The following is a 22,342-nucleotide window of genomic DNA, read 5'->3' as shown; positions in this document are numbered from 1 at the left end:
ACTCAACATTCCCAGAAACTTGGTTTTCGTGAAAAAACATCATCAATGTGAATCCGGTAATGCCAACAGAAAGTCATTATCAACATAGAAATCTTGTATTTTATTTTTTTTTATATAAAAATGCAATTTTTACGTCATCTTGATACCACGCCTTTCAACTGTGTCTTATCATTTTAATCATATCAATAACCCAACAATCTGATCAAAACCATCTCTAAGCTTGCCGTTATACCGGGGTACCGTTGCACGTTCAGGCGTAGTACTTGGTACAATTAATGTTAACGATATTATCAGCAGATGAGATGATTGTATCACCTTCCATCATTTTCAATGTATGTGTTCATAATTTATCAAGTTTAAAAATAAAACAGAACCATATTTATTTGTTCGTACATTTATTAGCAATTCAGTATTTCAACACGGGTATAAATAGAGGACAAGACAGATGAACACACATCTGATGGGAGAGAAGAAGAGAGTGTAGTGTTCTGTGGTAAACTAGTAAGTGTGAGTATTGCGATTGGTGGGATGGGTCTAGGGATCGTTTAAGCATGCCAATACTGGAGTAACATGCAAGATAATAAAAATTTGAAGTTGGCCAATAGATAATTTAGTTATAAATATGCAATAAGATGTCAAGCTAAGTCCTGCTTTATTTACATGTTATTCAAAACAATAGTTTGGAGACAGGAAAATAAGAAGGACAACGAAAAAATAGTAATATTTAAAAAGAAATGTTTATACTCGAATTTGATTTGATGAATGTATAGTAGGACTGTCAACTCATTTTTGAACAAAACACATAGTTATAAGAAATAAGTCTTTAGAGAAGCCAAATACATCTATGGTAGCCATATGATTCAGTGTCAGAGATATAAGAAAATTTCCTTATTTGTTTTATATGGTAAACATATTTATCTATTTATATTAATTACCACCAGCACTTAAAGAACCACCAGAACCAGGACAAAATGATAAATAAGTACACCATTTAGATTTTTAAAAACAAAAACAGAGTAAATAAAATTTCAAACGGTATAATATAGAAATTTTAAGCAACACACATTAGTATTCTGTATATTGTAACAGTTCTACCAGGTGAAGATAGAAGTGGTGGTGTCCATTTATAGTACAGTACCTTTGATCGACCCTTTGTCTGTGGCCAGATACGTACCCTGTATCACAAAACCTAATTATTGTCCATAGGATCCATAAATACAAAATCAAGCCCAAGTTTAATGATTTTGTGTTCGAAAGGATGATCCAGGGATTTATAAATAGACAAGTCTAGATCCATTATCTTGTCTTCAAATAGAATAATGGCTATCAAGTCCAGCTTGAATTGTACTTGATGCATGTACATGTACTACAAAGATCTACATGCATATATAAACATGCTACTATTTTATAATGAAGTTGTTACCACTGTTACCTCAAAATTGTGACCCTAGCTAAAGGATTAATGGTAAAATCAGGGATTAATTATATTTAAATCTCTGGTAAAATGTTGGACAGGTTCAACATTCGTTCAGCCTCAGGTGTGGATCTAGTGAAATGGAGTCAACCTTCGACATATTACACATAGGTTTTATACCCGTATGATTAGGATTTGATCTCAAATATTCTTTTAATAATCAGTATAATAATAAGCATTCCTTACAGTGTTATATTAAGTGAAATCTAGGATAAGATAAAGGCCAGTTTGAACTGAACCCAATGTGTAGTGATCCTTTGTGAATGAAAAGTACCAGGGACATTAAAATTGATCTGGTAAATCTGACAACCTAAATCAAAGTAACTAAAAGTATTTTATGTATTTGCATATTACAGAGTGATCTGCCCTTGTAGGAAGGATGTCAATTTTGATGTCGTGTGTTTGCGAGCGTAACGTCATAGAATTCCACTCACAAAATAGTGACGTCACAATACATTGTATAAGTAAATATCTACCCGCAAGGGAGGAAACCCTGTAATATCAAAGACGGAATATGGCCATGTGTTTAATATAATATCATACTCAGCTAACACACAACATACATTTGGCAGATAAGTATATATATTGACAGATCTTGTTTTCAAAATGCATAACAATACACTTATATAACCATCGCTTTGATGGGCTTCCGTCACACCAAAAATCACGTGCAAATTAATAATAGTGCTATTTATATATACAACTCAGCGAAACAAGAGAAAAGGAACTCTTACATGCTGTTGATTAACAAATAAGTATTTTTCTTGCATATATATATATTAAGTAAAACCTGTGTGACAAAGTACGGTAAAATATGTCTATAAAGGACACCAAAGGGACATAGTTGAGGTCAATTATCTAATGAATTAAACCAAATAGAGTTGACAAGTTTGTCCGTTATAGACAGATTTTCTTTCTGTAGAGGTGTCGTTTATAGCTGGCTTGACTTTTCATAATTATGAAATCTGATTAAATTGTTAATTTTAAAACTTTATTAAACTACACATTTGAAATCTGCCCCTTACCATTCAACTGTATTTTGTACCTGAATTCTGAATACAACATTATACACTAACCCCTATCTTCTACTTCGCACGAGTTCCTGATATTTGTCTATTCCTCGTTCCATTACAATTAGAAAAAAAAAGAAATAAAGTAATAGTGAGAGTAGTCTCAAAAATACAAAATAGTATGATTGTAATGTTGTTTAATAATATCTTGTGTCTATTTTTCGAACAAGGAAAATTACAAAAACCCTGCATTCTGTCTTTTGCATAATTCTATCTCTCCCCGTTACAAAACTTCAATATTATACATTTGCAGCACTTCCATTGCATAAATAAATTTTCGAATAAAAAAACAAGTGTATATTAACTCATTCTCCCAGACGACACATTAAGACTCTTGTAAATAAAATTCTAGACCAGTCCATCAGGAGTTAAATGTCGTACAAATGATAAATTCTCACACTTTCAGAATCACATACGTGTCCGTTAATCTAAGAGGCGAATTATCAACTGACTCATTTAGTAGATTTCTGAAGTTATTTTTGAGAATGAAGTTGATATTGATCCACACCTTTTGTTCCAATACCTCCATCCCCCTCTCCCCTGGGGATAAGTCATACAATACCCCATCCCCTCTCCCCTGGGGATGAGTCATACAATACCTCCTTCCCCTCTCCCATGGGGATAAGTCATACAATTCCACCATCCCCTCTCCCATGGGCATAAGTCATACAATTCCTCCATCCCCTTTCCCCTGGGAATAAGTCATACAATTCCTCCATCCCCTCTCCCATAGGGATAAGTCATACAATTCCTCCATCCCCTCACCCATGGGGATAAGTCATACAATTCCTCCATCCCCTCCCTCATGGGGGATAAGTCATGCAATACCTCCATCCCCTCTCCCATGGGGATAAGTCATACAATTCCTCCATCCCCTCCCTCATGGGGGATAAGTCATACAATTCCTCCATCCCCTCACCCATGGGAATAAGTCATACAATTCCTCCATCCCCTCTCCCATAGGGATAAGTCATACAATTCCTCCATCCCCTCACCCATGGGGATAAGTCATACAATACCTCCATCCCCTCCCTCATGGGGGATAAGTCATACAATTCCTCCATCCCCTCCCTCATGGGGATAAGTCATACAATTCCTCCATCCCCTCTCCCATAGGGATAAGTCATACAATTCCTCCATCCCCTCACCCATGGGGATAAGTCATACAATACCTCCATCCCCTCCCCCATGGGGATAAGTCATACAATTCCTCCATCCCCTCCCTCATGGGGGATAAGTCATGCAATACCTCCATCCCCTCTTCCATGGGGATAAGTCATACAATACCTCCATCCCCTCTCCAATGGCGATAAGTCATACATTACCTCCATCCCTCTCCCCTGGGGATAAGTCATACAATTCCTCCACCCCCTCTCTCATGGGGGATAAGTCATACAATACCTCCATTCCTCTCCCTTGGGGATAAGTCATACAATTACTCCATCCCCTCTCCCCTGGGGATAAGTCATACAATTACTCCATCCCCTCTCCCCTGGGGATAAGTCATATACCTCCATTCCCTCTCTCATGGGGAAAATTCATAGTCTTCTTCCTATCTGAAGTTTTAGACAGATCCATATTTTGCAAACTTGAATAGTTATACATGTATGTCGTTTGATTCAAACGAAAGAAAAGACACACAATATTTAAATTGATGTCTATACACTCTCTAAGGAATGTAATCATATACAGTATTTAACATAATCATAGTTTGTAGATATAGCACACACAAATAAACCATAGAGTAAAATAGAAACATTTCATTCTTTCACATACATGTACTTCTGTAGACATGCTCGCTTTTCCCAATTATTCATGATCATTTAATCAGTAATTGTTGCAATAAAATCAAAATCTGGTATTCTAATAGATTACCATGTAGTCTGTTTGAAGGTAAAGATATCAAACATGATCCTAAATCTATTTAAACATCTCCTTTTTCTTCACAGAATATTGTGTTAAAATTAAGTTTTCCACAGCCTATTATTTTACAGAACAATCATCATCACATTCTGTTAATGGACCTCTTTCATCATATTTTTTTTTCTCATTTGCAAGATTTAGAATGTTTCGGAAAGTTGGAGAAACACCACTCACTGACCATTTGTCAGTACCTTACAACTGACCACTGGTCATGATCAGTACCTTATACAATGTAACTGCCCACATGGGATTTTAACTCATACCTAAGAAGTTTCAGAACTAGAAGTAATATGTTTAAGGAACCCTGGATCAAGAAGTAAAATTCCTATCATTATTTTGATAAATTTCCATGTAATTTTACTTTTCCCTTGCGAGTCTTCTTTGATTGGTTTTCATAATTATAAATTACAATTTTTGACATGCTTTATACATCAGATTTGCCTGATGATGTTTTCCTTATATTCCATGTTAACTTTGATGGTTATTGCAGAGTTATGATCAATTTGAATGATATATCATTTTAATTGAAATGATTCTTTGAAGATATCACTAAGAAGATAAGCAAGACTCAGAAAAAAGTAAAATCACAAGAAATATGAAGGAAAAAACTAACAAAAATAGAAAAATGTTGAAAGAAACACACAGGTTCCATAATTTCCATTCAAGAAAATACTGACACATAATTTGATCACAAATGAAAAATCACAAAGTAACATTTTAAGTATATGATGATGAATGATAAAATTTGTGTACAAATCAGCAAATGTAACAAATTATGAACAAAAAGTCTGTAAATATATAAGGTATTATGCTTATTTACTACTAACAAATCTGAATATTTCAATAATTCATGAAATAATACAACACATCTAACAACACCACCTAATTCACCAGTTCAGCTAGACTACATACACAGAAAAGATTGATATCCAATCCCTTGTATATATCAATGTTTCTTTTTCCACACTTTCAGAAAACAATCAACTCATTGTTGCTGGGTAATAATCTACATAATCTAGTCTAAGAGAATATATCAAGACTCCTTTTATCAATAAATTGTTGGCAGTCACTGAAAGGGACATATTCCAAAAATTAAAGTATAAAACTTCTATATGAAATTATGAGAAACTTAACAATGGATTGAATATATCAATAGGGACAATTATTAATTCAGTTTATACAGTACAACAGAATGACTTTTCAGTGAAATTTCAAACAGAAACCACTGAAAAATATCAATAATGTACATTTAATTAATATCAGGTGTTATTAACAACGCAAATAATGTTTTGTCAAGATAGTCATTGATTTGATTTTGGGGGAATTAAGAATTAAAATAAATTTATTTTAAATATTGCAATATTAGTAGTAACTTGATCCATTAACATGGAATATCATGAATTTAATAATTAACACTTACACAATGAGTTACTAACTGTTATAGTAAATTTTATGTTGCTCAAAACCAAGAAATAAAATTTAACACCTAAAATACAAAAAAAAAAAAAAAAAAAAAAAAATACAAAAAAAGATATGAATGAATAAAACAAAGTTGAATTTTATGCTTAAAATGGCATCAAATTTCTAAAACTTTGAATGTGTGATTTTGAACTATGTTTTAATGTAATAATAAAAGTAAGTGTAGCTCTGTGCTAAATTAAGCATTCATAACCAAACAACAAATGTGTGTGAAACATAAATACTCCAGCCTCCATTCTTGTGAAATTCGGACAGGATAAAGACATGACAGGATAAGACAGACATACTCAAATAGATAACACTTTACACTTTCAATTTCATGGGAAAGGGGCAGGCAAAATGAAGATAAATTATTTCTGACCTCATAACTTGACTATAAAATAAATTAACACATAATATGTTGTTCTGGCAATAAATTTTGAAAAATCCTGTAGTTTATATTTGAAAAAAGGAGGTATATTATTTATCTTAAAAAAAGCTTTCAAGACATGCTAAATATTGTGTGTCCATTCATAGAGCTATACACGTAATAATGAGACAAAAAAACAGAAGCATACACAAAATAACTACAGTACCATACTGTCTTTGTGAGCATCCTCATTGATTATCTTCACACAGACCAAAGGGTTTGGTCCCAAATCATTTAAACGACATCATTTCAACACCGCATTGGCACAAATTTAAATCAAAATCAGAAATAAACGCCATCCATTAACATCCATACTCTCAGCAGCCCTTCCTCATAGGGGTTTTATCATTGTGACCTAGACCTTAGGTTTTCCCAAGGTGAAAATGCCCTACTCAGACAGAACGGTTGTATGTATTAGCATATATTTAGAACTTCATATATTTCAAGCTTCATATAATTAATTAATTATATAGAGCGTCGTACATTTTTGTCACACACAAGTTGTTAGACATATAAAGCTATCAAATCCAAACTGTAACAATTTGTTAACACTAAATAAGCTTTACAATAACCACATGGCTTTTGAGTTCTCTTCCAAGGTCATGATTAAAAGGTTAAGGGTCACATGCACAGCGACTTCATCAGCTTTGAATGTCAAAGGTCACAAACAATGACCCCAGCACCAAGTTCAAGATCATGATTTGAAAGAATCACAACTCTGTTCCTTCACTTACGGAGAACAAAGTCAGGTACTCTTGTTCTCAGATTTCAATTATTGTAAATTCATAAAACGGACCCTTGTTTCAACGTCCATACTAATGATAAATGACATTCAAATATCCAGCAAGCTTTCAATGTCCCTACAGGTCAAAATTCACACTGACCTTAAAAGTTTAAAGGTCACATTTAGACACACATCAGTTATTTTGGTTTTATATTGCCTTTCTTTACCAAAGCACTGCATACCAAGGTCACATGTACCAGCTCACAATATCACAATCAACAATCAGAAGGTCATCACATGCCATGTGACTCCAGTATTGAAAGGTCATAGGTCAGAGTCTGTGTCCCTGTGGTCCAGGTAGATTGACCCTCACATTGAGATGATCCTCTCTCTGTCCCATACCAAGGTCCCCGGAGGCACAATCATCCCTGTAGGCCTGCAGTATAGATAACTATACAATTAAGTGAATCATTCCTCATAAACTCCTAGATCAAAACAGAAATATGTCCTCGGCAATCTACTTGCAGAATATACACGTACGTACATATTGTAAGCTTTTGTTCCAAATCACTGCTATGCAAAAGCATTTTCAATGACAATAAATTTTAATCTTTGTGCAATAAATAAAAAAAAAATATTTGTGCATCAAATTTGAAAATTAAAAATGAAATAAAAGTGCTCACAACCTACTAACTAGTAGCTAATTAAAGTTCAACATTATTCAAGAAGGCAGATTTTCAATATTTATAACACCTATAGTGGCAAGTAGTGACTTTTAAGCTCATTATCATTAAAAGTGTCAGTTATATATAATTTATACCAATACAGAACAATACTGCAAGCACCTGAGCCAGTTTAGGAATGGATGTTGAATGAAGGTAACAGCACATGAATGAAATTGGGAAGACTCTAGTAAATATAGCCAAGGCAGTCTCTTGCTAATTTCCAGTCACCCACATATAAAAGCATTGCTAAATTATACATAATATGTCTGGTAATTCTCCATGTACCTAACACTTTTTACATGTATCACACAATCTGTGTGTTATTCAGTGACTTCACACTCATTTCTGCATTATCTTGAGTTTTTCATTGGCTATGCAGGTCAGGAAATCTATTGTGAGGTCATACATCAACGAATAATAGCAGCCTCAGCCAGCTGGATATTTTTGCAATTTTTTTTATGCTAAAATTCTTCAAAATGTAGGTAATTGTACTTCTGTGATAAAAGGTAAATGAGGTTTAGAAATACAAATTAAAATGTTTGCTATGTTAAGTTTCAGTTTTAAGCTTTTTATTACTCATAATACTCATTATAAATTGAAATGGTCAATCTTGCTCCGAGTCAATTCTGGATTATAAATTGGTGTTGTTTTAATAGCAGTTTGAAGTGATCCTGCCCATATTCATATACAGTGTAGACACTTTACACAGCAAAAACACTTCTTATAGATTCAACCAACACCAAGTGACAAAGAAACCTTGATATTCCTTAGACTATGTCATAGTAAAACTGAAGGCTCTGTGTGTGATAACAAATGAGACATATAGATTGGTCGTGATGTACATTACATGAGCGTGTAACACACTGCATGGCTATGAAGTTGGGTATCATCGCTCTATGTAATCATCAAAGGAAATCACTGTGATTGGTCAGTTTTTTTCTCCTGATTGAGATGCCTTCAGTTTTACTATTAATGACATAGTCTAGGGGTAGATATAACACCAGTGATAGTAACCCTTGGCCACTGAAGATGTATTAAGAGCATGATGAGTATGGACATAAGATTTTTAACAGAGAAAGACAAAAATTAACATGTAGAACACCAATGGGAATATAGACAAAAACTACATGTTGCAGTGATTTCAAATTAGTTTTCAGGGTACACGTGCAATTTTCTTAACCTGAATGGGAAGTGTATCAGAATAGATAGCTTCATTGAAGTAAAGATCACAACTGCTGAAGAAGAAGTAAAAAATATACTACTGCATTTTATAGAGATACAGAGTGTAAATATTCTGTGAGTTTTATAGAGATAGTGAGTGAAAATATACAGTGAGTTTTATGGAGATACTGAGTGTTACCTAACACATTCTTTCAAGTGTGAATTATTTCAAGAATTTTGCGATCAAAGTAAATCGTGAAAGTTAATCTCCGTGAATTAATGTGTAGGTCAAACATATATACTCTCATCAATTTTCATTGAATCTTAAACTCCATGAAATTCAATAATTGCAAACTTGTTTTGAAAGTGAAATCATGAAATTTAGTAGCCGTGAATAAAAGTTGTTACAGCATCAAACATCTCCAGCATCCTCAATAGATTCAGACAAAACCAGTACTTATAAAGAACAATTAATTATCATCTGTTACTACACTGATCAAATAGAAAAAGAACTAAAATGTCATAGTAATTAAACTAGTTTTCTTTCAAGACAATACAACAATGCATAATTATGTTTTTTTATAATTTCAGTCTTAACCAGTCTTAATTGATTTAGATAAAAGAATAAAATATGTTTTTTTTTCAATTCTAATTAGCATAGCATTAACAACGGAACATATTAATTATCATCTAACATTCCCTTTGAGTAAACATTGACAATTAATTTTATTTTGCATATAGCCATAGTCTGGAAATGGAAAACGGACAGAAAATTAATCATAATAAGTAAATAAATAATTAAAAAGCAAACTAAAGGAAAAACAGAATTTTAAGTTAAGAGTGGCAAAAGGAACCTGATCAATCAGAGTTAATTCCCTTGATTTCACTCCCTCAGAACTAATGGAATAAAAGAAAGGGAAGTAACTCTGATGAATTGGAATGGGGAAGATTTTGAATGAATCCTAAAAAATGAGACAAAAAGCACCAACAGAAGCAAACAGAACCAAACAACACTACAGGTTACTGGTGAAACTCAAACAACAAACAAACAAGAACTCCTAACTGTTTGTGATTGGTTAGTTTTGTCCCTCCTACCTCTCTGGTCGTTTGGCTGACATCTCAGCCCTCATGCAGTGTCATTAGCCACGTGTAATTCCAGGCTCTAAAGACATGACAACACACTCACAGTCAATCTTTTAAATAATTAACTTAGGTACAAAAATCTAATTTTACCTTTAAATACTTAAAAGTACAGTGGACCCGTTATTATTCTGACAACGATAGTCCGGTTAACTCACAATCCAGATGAAAATATCAGGGAATGGACAATTTGATTACTGAAATCAGGCATTCCAGAAAATTTGCAATCAAGATTATTTGGTCTGGGAACGAAGTGTTCAGATCATTGAAGGACCCACTGAGACTGAATTACAGTCTTGCTGCATTTGTCGTCTAATTTAGATATGAAGCTGCATCTGAATTGGTGGTCATACAGATTTATATTAACAATCAGTAGCCCCTTTTTTTGTTAAGAAAAAGTCTTTAATATTTCCAGGGAAATTCCTTATCAAGCTATTGTATTTGATTTACTCTCAGACTGGGAGGTATTTAGTTTATAGGTAATTATTTGTTTGTCTGATACTTGGATGTACCAGACATGCTTGGTCCTTAAATTTGTGAGATTCTGTGAAAAATGACACTTTATAACATTTGTTTCCACATATTTGAGCTAAACATTTGTTGTCTATAGACAACTTATTATTTTTCTTTTAAATATTTTTTGTTTGAATGCATTTTTTCCTTTACTGTAAAAATTGCATTGTATGAGCTTTGTGTTTTGCCTATTAAGTATATAAAATACAAAGTTACTTGAAGAATAAATTACATTGTATTAACAGATTGAATGACCGACCATAATAACTACAAACTAATCATTTGTTATATGAGTAAGTAGTAACAAATACTACTGTACTAACATATTGGATAAAATCTGTTGACAAAATACTCAATGGACAAGACAAATCCATTTTTTCTTAGACAACCAATCACATAATAATTGAGTGTGAATTTTCATCTTGAATTATTGATTGATTTTTTTATTTAATCCTAGAATATTTGAAAGAAACAAATTCCTGGCTCAGTTATGATATAATTCATCTTAATATTTACATTTAGATATTCTATTACATGAATTAAAAATTGCTTCTTCTGATATTCTGAAATACAAATATATGAATATATAAAATCAACTTAACTTTGTCTCAAATAAGTGCATAACAGATAAACAAACAGTTTAAGGCAATTAAAAGCATGTTTATAAATTGTATCTTAAAACGTTCATGTAATTACTGGTTATAAGACAGCAATGTTGAAAAGCAAAGGCATAGGCTATAAAAAGCTTAAGAAAGTAGAATACATATATATGTATTAGCAAATCCAAGAAGACAGAAATAGATTTTAAAGTAAAGTTTTTAAGTGATGAAGAAAAGGATTTGGTAACAGATATTAAACTCTATCATAGGCTATGATTTTTACTGAGACTTTGGGACATAGCACTCGATTTATGGCAACAGAGACTTTGGGACAGTATGTATATAACTACTAGATATAGGGTAACAGAGACTTTGGGACAGTATGTATATAACTACTAGATATAGGGTAACAGATAATTTAGGACAGTATGTATATAACTACTAGATTTAGGGCAACAGAGACTTTGGGACAGTATGTATATAACTACTAGATTTAGGGCAACACAGACTTTGGGACAGTATGTATATAACTACCAGATTTAGGGCAACAGATAATTTAGGACGTGACAGTATGTATATAACTACCAGATTTAGGGCAACAGAGACTTTGGGACAGTATGTATATAACTACTAGATTTAGGGCAACAGAGACTTTAGGACAGTATGTATATAACTACCAGATTTAGGGCAACAGATAATTTAGGACAGTATGTATATAACTACCAGATTTAGGGCAACAGAGACTTTGGGACAGTATGTATATAACTACTAGATTTAGGGCAACAGATACTTTAGGACAGTATGTATATAACTACCAGATTTAGGGCAACAGAGACTTTGGGACAGTATGTATATAACTACTAGATTTAGGGCAACAGAGACTTTGGGATAGTATGTATACAACTATTAGATTTAGGGCAACAGAAACTTTGGGACAGTATGTATATAACTACAAGATTTAGGGCAACAGAGACTTTGGGACAGTATGTATATAACTACTAGATTTAGGGTAACAGATACTTTAGGACAGTATGTATATAACTACTAGATTTAGGGCAACAGAGACTTTGGGACAGTATGTATATAACTACTAGATTTAGGGCAACAGAGACTTTAGGACAGTATGTATATAACTACCAGATTTAGGGCAACAGAGACTTTGGGACAGTATGTATATAACTACTAGATTTAGGGCAACAGATACTTTAGGACAGTATGTATATAACTACTAGATTTAGGGTAACAGAGACTTTGGGACAGTATGTATATAACTACTAGATTTAGGGTAACAGATACTTTAGGACAGTATGTATATAACTACTAGATTTAGGGCAACAGATACTTTAGGACAGTATGTATATAACTACTAGATTTAGGGCAACAGAGACTTTAGGACAGTATGTATATAACTACCAGATTTAGGGCAACAGAGACTGTGGGACAGTATGTATATAACTACTAGATTTAGGGCAACAGAGACTTTGGGACAGTATGTATATAACTACCAGATTTAGGGCAACAGATAATTTAGGACAGTATGTATATAACTACCAGATTTAGGGCAACAGAGACTGTGGGACAGTATGTATATAACTACTAGATTTAGGGCAACAGAGACTTTGGGACAGTATGTATATAACTACTAGATTTAGGGCAACAGATACTTTAGGACAGTATGTATATAACTAATAGATTTAGGGCAACAGAGACTTTGGGACAGTATGTATATAACTACTAGATTTAGGGCAACAGAGACTTTAGGACAGTATGTATATAACTACTAGATTTAGGGCAACAGAGACTTTGGGACAGTATGTATATAACTACTAGATTTAGGGCAACAGAGACTTTGGGACAGTATGTATATAACTACTAGATTTAGGGCAACAGAGACTTTAGGACAGTATGTATATAACTACTAGATTTAGGGCAACAGAAACCTAATTTGCTCCTGGATAATGAACAACTGTTACATGCACCTATACTCTCTAAATAGTATATAAACTAGGGTGGACGTCCTCAAAATCTTGTAGGTATTTTCTAGCGTATCATACTAGTATTATACAAACTATATATCTATTGGGGTGGATCATACACAGGACATTAAACATTGCTCCAGTCTAAGGATTATGTGCACATTGGATAGTAACAAAGGTATAAATCTTTGCTCTGGGACATTGCATACACTTGCTTGGGATATGCAACATGTACTACTGACACTTCTGTACATATGTATTAGCTCTGAAACATTTAGTACACACATGTACATGTTTTGACACACATGTTTTGACACACATGTACATTTTTTGGGCACTCTTAGACATTAAGACTAGGTTGACATAAGGACAAACACATGAATACAAGTTTTGTTCCTAGCTATAACAGATACACTAAGTATACGTGGGGAATTTTGTACCTACACTATATACACTTACAATTGGCAGGTGATTATCACAGGTGAAAAAGATTGAGAGGTCAGAGGTCAAGGGGTCAGGGGAGGGTCGTCTATAGAAATCTGGGATTGGGAATTAACCCGCACATCCACCTCAAAACAAAAGAAAAATTAAATTCAAAGCAAAATCAAGCAAACCATGATTAATTTTGACAATAAAGCAAATTATTGCATGACAAATCAGCTGATGCCAGAATCAGTTATAATTCATTGAGTTTCTATAGATCTATTACTATATGATTACATCTTCAGCATCAATAGAGTACATAGAAATTAGGAATGTGGAATAGTTCATTGAGACCAAATATTAACTCATTCACCCCTAAAATGTTATAATGGACTGTTCTAGTTCTTGATTTAGGAAAGTCTAATGTGTTTCAGAAGTGAATGGGTTATCAAAGACTTTATTCTCCTTCAACCTTATTTTGTAACAGTAATACTACATAATTATATGAATTATAGGTGTATTTTAAACAATTAAGTCATAACAAGTATTAAAATTAAAATCTTTTATTTCTAAATTATAGGTCCAATGCATGAAGAAGGGATTGATGGAGGGCCTCGGATGGTTACATACAGGGACACTGAGCGCATTATTACCAGAAAAATTTATTACAACTTTGAAACTTTGACCTCCATGTTACCAAAAACCTTATGGAAGGTTTACAATCATGTTTAAAATGAATTGTTGTTAGTTTACTTCTGCTTTTATAACACTGATTATTAGTGATTTGTGAATAACTTCCAAGATATGTGTGCAGTATTTACAGAGATTAAATAATATATCTTAAGTGCTATCTTTCTGAAACACACTTTCAAAAACTTAGTATATAGAATAGTATACACCTTTCTCTTGTACATTACTCTGTACAGGCATCATATGGACTGAAGTTAGAAGCAAAACAAAATAAGAAAAAATTGCTGGACATAACCTATAGTTCTAAAGATTTGATAAAAATGGGAGGGGGCTTATTGCTGGACATGAACCTATAGTTCTAAATTGTTTGATAAAAAGGTGAGGGGGCTTATTGCTGGACATGAACATATAGTTCTAAAAGATTTGATAAAAAGGGGAGAGGGCTTGTTGTTGGACATGAACCTATAGTTCTAAAAGGTTTGATAAAAAAGGGGAGAGAGCTTATTGCTGGACATGAACTTATAGTTCTAAAAGATTTGATAAAAAGGGGAGAGAGCTTATTGCTGGACATGAACCTATACTTCTACAAGGTTTGATAAAAAGGGGAGAGAGGCTTATTGCTGGACATGAACTTATAGTTCTAAAAGATTTGATAAAAAGGGGAGGGGGCTTATTGCTGGACATGAACTTATAGTTCTAAAAGATTTGATAAAAAGGGGAGAGAGCTTATTGCTGGACATGAACCTATACTTCTACAAGGTTTGATAAAAAGGGGAGGGGGCTTATTGCTGGACATGAACTTATAGTTCTAAAAGATTTGATAACAAGAGATCCCAGAGGGATCTTGGCGCCCACCAAAGATTGATCTATGTCTGACAAATGAAAGAGGGATCTTTTCTCTGCTTTTCAAACTTACAATTCTTTTTTCTGCTTTTCAAACTTTAAACTATCAAAATCCAAGATGGTGGTCGCAAAATGCAATAGGCAGAACTAGGGTCCTAGAGGAACCTACATATGATATTTGAGAACAATCCCTTCAATACTTTCTGAGAAATAGCGGTAACAAACTTTAACTATCAAAATCCAAGATGGCCACCGGTCGGCCATCTTGTTGACCGATCAGTCCCAAAATGCAATATGCACAACTGGGGTCCTAGGGGAACCTACATATGAAATTTGAGAAAGATCCCTTCAGTGCTTTCTGAGAAATAGCGGTAACAAACTTTAACTATCAAAATCCAAGATGGCCACCGGTCGGCCATCTTGTTGACCGATCAGTCCCAAAATGCAATATGCACAACTGGGGTCCTAGGGGAACCTACATATGAAATTTGAGAAAAATCCCTTCAGTACTTTCTGAGAAATAGCGGTAACAAACTTTAACTATCAAAATCCAAGATGGCTACCTGGCGGCCATCTTGTTGACCGATCAGTCCCAAAATGCAATATGCACAACTGGGGTCCTAGGGGAACCTACATGTGAAATTTGAGAAAGATCCCTTTAGTGCTTTTTGAGAAATAGCGGTAACAAACTTTAACTATCAAAATCCAAGATGGCTACCTGGCGGCCATCTTGTTGACTGATCAGTCCCAAAATGCAATATGCACTACAAGGGTCCTAGGGGAACCTACATATGAAATTTGAGAACAATCCCTTCAATACTTTCTAAGAAATAGCCGTAACAAACTTTAACTATCAAAATCCAAGATGGCCACCGGTCGGCCATCTTGTTGACCGATCAGTCCCAAAATGCAATATGCACAACTGGGGTCCTAGGGGAACCTACATATGAAATTTGAGAAAGATCCCTTCAGTACTTTCTGAGAATTAGCGGTAACAAACTTTAACTATCAAAATCCAAGATGGCGGCTGGTCGGCCATCTTGTTGACCGATCAGTCCCAAAATGCAATATGCACAACTAGGGTCCTACGGGAACCTACATACGAAATTTGAGAAAGATCCCTTCAATACTTTATGAGAGATAGCGGTAACAAACTTTAACTATCAAAATCCAAGATGGCTGCCTGGCGGCCATCTTGTTGACCGATCAGTCCCAAAATACAATATGCACAACTAGGGTCCTAGGGGAACCTACATATGAAATTTGAGAAAGATCCCTTCAGTGCTTTCTGAGAAATAGCGGTAACAAACTTTAACTATCAAAATCCAAGATGGCTACCTGGCGGCCATCTTGTTGACCGATCAGTCCCAAAATGCAATATGCACTACTAGGGTCCTAGGGGAACCTACATATGAAATTTGAGAAAGATCCCTTCAGTACTTTCTGAGAATTAGCCGTAACAAACTTTAACTATCAAAATCCAAGATGGCGGCTGGTCGGCCATCTTGTTGACCGATCAGTCCCAAAATGCAATATGCACAACTAGGGTCCTAGGGGAACCTACATATGAAATTTGAGAAAGATCCCTTCAGTGCTTTCTGAGAAATAGCGGTAACAAACTTTAACTATCAAAATCCAAGATGGCCACCGGTCGGCCATCTTGTTGACCGATCAGTCCCAAAATGCAATATGCACTACTAGGGTCCTAGGGGAACCTACATATGAAATTTGAGAAAGATCCCTTCAGTACTTTCTGAGAATTAGCCGTAACAAACTTTAACTATCAAAATCCAAGATGGCGGCTGGTCAGCCATCTTGTAGACCGATCAGTCCCAAAATGCAATATGCACAACTAGGGTCCTAGGGAAACCTACATATGAAATTTGAGAAAGATCCCTTCAGTACTTTCTGAGAAATAGCGGTAACAAACTTTAACTATCAAAATCCAAGATGGCTGCCTGGCGGCCATCTTGTTGACCGATCAGTCCCAAAATACAATATGCACAACTAGGGTCCTAGGGGAACCTACATATGAAATTTGAGAAAGATCCCTTCAGTACTTTTAGAGAAATAGCGGTAACAAGAATTGTTAACGGACGGACGGACGGACGGAAGGACGGACGGACGGACGGAAGGACGGACGGACGACGGACCACGGACGAAAGGCGATTTGAATAGCCCACCATCTGATGATGGTGGGCTAAAAAGGGGAGGGGGCTTATTGCTGGACATGAACCTATACTTCTACAAGGTCTGATAAAAAGGGGAGGGGGCTTATTGCTGGACATGAACCTATAGTTCTAAAAGATTTGATAAAAAGGGGAGGGGGCTTATTGCTGGACATGAACCTATAGTTCTACAAGGTTTGATAAAAAGGGGAGAGGGCTTATTGCTGGACATAAACCTATAGTTCTAAAAGATTTGATAAAAAGGGGAGAGAGCTTATTGCTGGACATGAACCTATACTTCTACAAGGTCTGATAAAAAGGGGAGGGGGCTTATTGCTGGACATGAACCTATAGTTCTAAAAGATTTGATAAAAAGGGGAGGGGGCTTATAGCTGAGAGGGTTTTATTACTTGTAGAATATGGTATTAGTTATGGATCTTAAGAATATGACATAATGTGAACACATTAAAACAGGTTAATTCAAGATTTACACATTCAAATGGTCAGAACATATAAAACAGGAACCGAAAAGTGATCCAAAGGGTTGGGGATGTGACTACTACTAAGATAATCTGACTTTGACAGTTGGTTTATTATATTTAGGTAATTATTACCTGTGATGCTGGTTCCGTACTGGTGTATGGTTTGGTCTGGGACACAGTACTAATCGTATCTTCTCCTATGGAGAGTTCCCGATGGTCTATTATCATATCTATATCTGAGTCTGCATCCTTCGTGGGGTCACTCTGGAACAGCAAACAAAATATTTTATTATGTAGTATATAATAGCTTACACCTTGATATTTAATCCAATGCATTAAAGTAGAAGGTCATTGAACTTATATCAATTAATGATCCAACAATTACATCACAATACTGATATCTTGTTAATCAATATCAATTAAAAACTTTTAAAGACCACCTGTTTATTACGACCAATTTCTCTGGGCCCCAAAAGGTCAATTTCAACATAATTTATTCAGTGTATAAAGACCATCTTGCTTGGTGTCTTGGGTGATTTTAATAGTCAGAATGGAATGAAAATACACTTTCAGATCTTGTGTTCACAACATTTTGGATAAGAATGAAGTTGCAGTAGAAAAACATCACGATTTTATTGGACAAGGAATATTGATAATCTAAAATGAATTATCAAAATAATGTACCATATACCTTTTAGTATATTCATCACTTGTAGTTATATATTGACTAATTTGAACATCATAATACTGTGAGCCAACTTATGTTCACATATGATTTAATTTTGTGTATTTCACAGACATTACAATTTAAAAATATATACACACAGCAAAACAAATCAATTACAAATTACTATTTTAGCTATAATTCGTGAACTTAAATCGCTGTGAAAATGTCACTGGGTATGAAAATGTGAAATTTAGGAACTGCAATTTATTTTTCACTCCTAATTAAGATTGTAATCAAGGATTGGAATACTATACCCCCTGTAGCTGTTCGTCTGTGGTGAGGAGACGGGCCAGAGGCATACAGCAGGCAGGTGATGTTTCCATCAAGGTGGGGCGACAGTTGGTCAGGAACGGCTTCATAAACCTGTTAACCACAAGTACACATAATTGCAAGGATACAGCTACACCAGCACATCAAGCATTCAAACTTTAATTGTTTTTTCTTGAAATTTCTTTAAAATGTTTCAAAAACATTGCAAAACAAAGTGATGTAAATAATGACAATATCTCCCTGTGCCCATAAACAAAAGGAAGCTTTTGACAAGTCAGAAAAGATAATGAAAATGGAAGGGTACCCATGAGTATCAACAGGCATATTTAGGGCATTATCTTGAAATATATATACAGGAAGTTTTATGGAGCTAGTATGTTGCATAGTTTTTGAGTAATAGCTCAAAAAAGCATCTTAGGATAAAAAAACCCGCCAAAAACAATATCCAAAGCAAACGTAATTACATGTAGAGACTATATATATTATACTTCATGGCTTACCTGACATCAAAACTATGCCACTGGGCCACGAGCCAGGCTTTGGCATCACGTGGTTTCTTCACCTGGCTTATTTCTATGGTGGATCCACCCTGCAAGGTAAATATTGAATGTAAAATAGTTATCTCCCCTTTCTGTTGTCTCCCCTTCCTGTTACTGACCTTGCTGTTTTTAATATTTTTCCTGGACTGATAAGGGAAGATTTGATTATGAGGTTATTACATGTAAATGATACGCTTTCAAAATAGATCTTAAGAGGATTTTTTTTAACTTCCAGAAAAACGAATGGCCTATGATTGTAAAGAATTGAAAGAGAAACCAGAACAAATATTTGATACATTTTAGCCCAGATGGTCAAATTAAATATTTGTTTTCAAATTGGCATGTAAATTTGGATTAAAATCTAAAAGTTTTATCCACAATTCCTTCCTTTAATCTAAATTGTTAGTAGGTTTTGTTAAGAACAAGAGGCCCAGAGGGCCTGTATCGCTCACCTGGTTTTTTGTTAGTAATTATCACAAGACTCTGACAATTAGAAAAATAAGCAAAATTGACTCCCAAAGTTTAATTTTGAATCACAACCATACAATGATGCTATTGATACCATACAAATATGCTATCCAATACATAGGTTCAGAGACAAAGTAATTTATATGAAAATAGTAGCCTAATTGACCTTTTGACCTCGCATCTATTGCCGTCTAAGGCCCCGGGGGTCAGCCCTATCATTTGTACAATTTCAAATCCCAACCCTATAAGGATGCTACCATTGCACTATAAGTGCTCTTCCATTCTTAGTTGCAGAGAAGAAGTCGTTTATATGGAAATAGCTAAATTGACCCCTTTTGACCCCACCCTTCAGGCCCCCGGGGGGTCAGCCCCATCATTTGCAAAATTTTGAATCCAAACACTATAAGGATGTAACCATTGCATTATGAGCGTAATCCCATGTTAAGTTGCAGAGAAAATGTCATATATATATGGAAATTGACCACTTTTGACCCCGCCCCTCAGGCCCCCGGGGGGTCAGCCCTATCATTTGCACAATTTTGAATCCCCACACTATAAGGATACTACCATTGTATTATGGGTGCTATACCGTGCTTAGTTTCAGAGAAGAAGTCGTTTAAATGGAAATAGCCAAATTGGCCCCTTTTGACCCCGCCCCTAAGGCCCCCCGGGGGTCAGCCCCATCATTTGTACAATTTTGAATCCCCAACCTATAAAGATACTACCATTGCATTATGAGTGCTATCTCATGCTTAGTTTCAGAGAAGAAGTCGTTTATATGGAAATAGCCAAATTGACTCCATTTGACCCCGCCCCTCAGGCCCCCGGGGGGGTCAGCCCCATCATTTGTACAATTTTGAATCCCCACCCTATAAGGATGCTACCATTGCATTATGGGTGCTATCCCATGCTTGGTTTCAGAGAAGAAGTCGTTTATATGGAAATAGCCAAATTGACCCCTTTTGACCCCGCCCCTCAGGCCCCCGGGGGGTCAGCCACATCATTTGTACAATTTTTAATCCCCACCCTATAACGATACTACCATTGCATTATGAGTGCTATCTCATGCTTAGTTTCAGAGAAGAAGTCGTTTATATGGAAATAGCCAAATTGACCCCATTTGACCCCGCCCCTCAGGCCCCCGGGGGGTCAGCCCCATCATTTGTACAATTTTGAATCCCCACCCTATAAGGATGCTACCATTGCATTATGGATGCTATCCCATGCTTGGTTTCAGAGAAGAAGTCGTTTATATGGAAATAGCCAAATTGACCCCTTTTGGCCCCGCCCCTCAGGCCCCTGGGGGGTCAGCCCCATCATTTGTACAATTTTGAATCCCCACCCTATAAGGATGCTACCATTGCATTATGTGTGCTATCCCATGCTTGGTTTCAGAGAAGAAGTCGTTTATATGGAAATAGCCAAATTGACCCCTTTTGGCCCCGCCCCTCAGGCCCCTGGGGGGTCAGCCCCATCATTTGTACAATTTTCAGTTAGTAGCCCATAAGGATGCTACCAGTCAAATTTTGTTGAAATCCGACCAGCGGTTATGGAGAAGAAGTCGATTGTTGACGGACGGACGGACGGACGGACGACGGACGACGGACGCCGGACGCCGGACGCCACGGTATGGCATAAGCTCACCTTGGTCCTTCGGACCAGGTGAGCTAAAAATGAAATATGGAAAAAGGCAGTTCTGTAAAAGTTGAAAAAGTTAAAATTAGTTGTTCTAATACTCATAGCAATGTATATATACATACAAGGATCGTTATTAATTATAGCTAAAGATCATCAAAGTATCATGCAGATAGATCCCTTATGGTATAATTTTAGCAAGACGAAAACTGTCAAATCTTATAAAATTAGGTTGAGTTTAACCAAATCTATATTGGCAGTTCAAACTTAAGTTATATAGTCACAAAAAATCTCCCAATACTGATATTACTGTTTAGAAAATGGAAGGCAAAAACGTTAAAGACCTTTAAACAACTCTTGCTTGGTTTGCCCCTTAACAAGGATGCAGAATGCAGATTTTCTTAAACAAATATGAAAATTAAAAGTTGCATACCCACATGAAGTTCAATAATTTAAACAAGTTATAGAGTCTGATATAACTATCTTAGTGCTTAGATTAAAGAAAAGAATAAAATTGCATCGTGAAGATGCATCCTATAAAAAGTACTAACAGTGATCCAGCATTGCATAAACAGTGAATAATAAATGTATCTGTCACTATATGTGCATGATAACATTGGTACAACATACGTATTTTATAAATTATACTTAAAGATGCTCCACCGCCGACAAATGGTATTTTTTCACTATCAAAAACAGGAGAAGATGATTTAGTGTTTTTCTTCAGTTACAAAAGTTACTTACTTTACACCATTACCAACATTGAAAAGTATGAGCTTCTAATTTTACTTCAAATTAAAAATATGAAAAATAATTAATTGCATCCCGAAAAAAATCCGTGGCACTATATCCTATATGGAATGAAGTACTGATTGCGCATGCACCAAAAGCAAAATAAATTATT

At 35.2% G+C, this 22,342-nt stretch overlaps 1 protein-coding gene across 6 annotated transcripts in view; it reads right to left on the bottom strand.

Moving 5' to 3' along the window:
* Positions 1-378: 378 nt before the first annotated feature.
* LOC138307404 (sodium/hydrogen exchanger 6-like) overlaps positions 379-22,342 on the bottom strand; it is a 43,680-nt gene continuing 21,716 nt past the window's right edge. For 4 of the 6 annotated variants that reach the window (XM_069248139.1, XM_069248140.1, XM_069248142.1 and 1 more), the window contains 4 exons: positions 19,297-19,385; positions 18,781-18,889; positions 17,932-18,063; positions 379-7,515 (listed from right to left, as the gene is read on the bottom strand). In XM_069248139.1, the coding sequence (XP_069104240.1) occupies positions 7,411-7,515; positions 17,932-18,063; positions 18,781-18,889; positions 19,297-19,385 (435 nt within the window). In that variant the 3' untranslated portion in view covers positions 379-7,410. Of the gene's footprint in view, positions 7,516-10,060; positions 10,128-17,931; positions 18,064-18,780; positions 18,890-19,296; positions 19,386-22,342 lie in introns of all 6 variants that reach the window. The other 2 variants (XR_011205984.1, XM_069248141.1) reach the window with 2 other exon arrangements.

This window comes from Argopecten irradians, chromosome 14 (assembly GCF_041381155.1).
Source record: "Argopecten irradians isolate NY chromosome 14, Ai_NY, whole genome shotgun sequence".
NCBI classification, from domain to species: Eukaryota; Metazoa; Mollusca; class Bivalvia; order Pectinida; family Pectinidae; genus Argopecten; species Argopecten irradians.
Note: the sequence above shows the minus strand (reverse complement) of the source record. Positions and strands in the feature narration are given on the sequence as shown.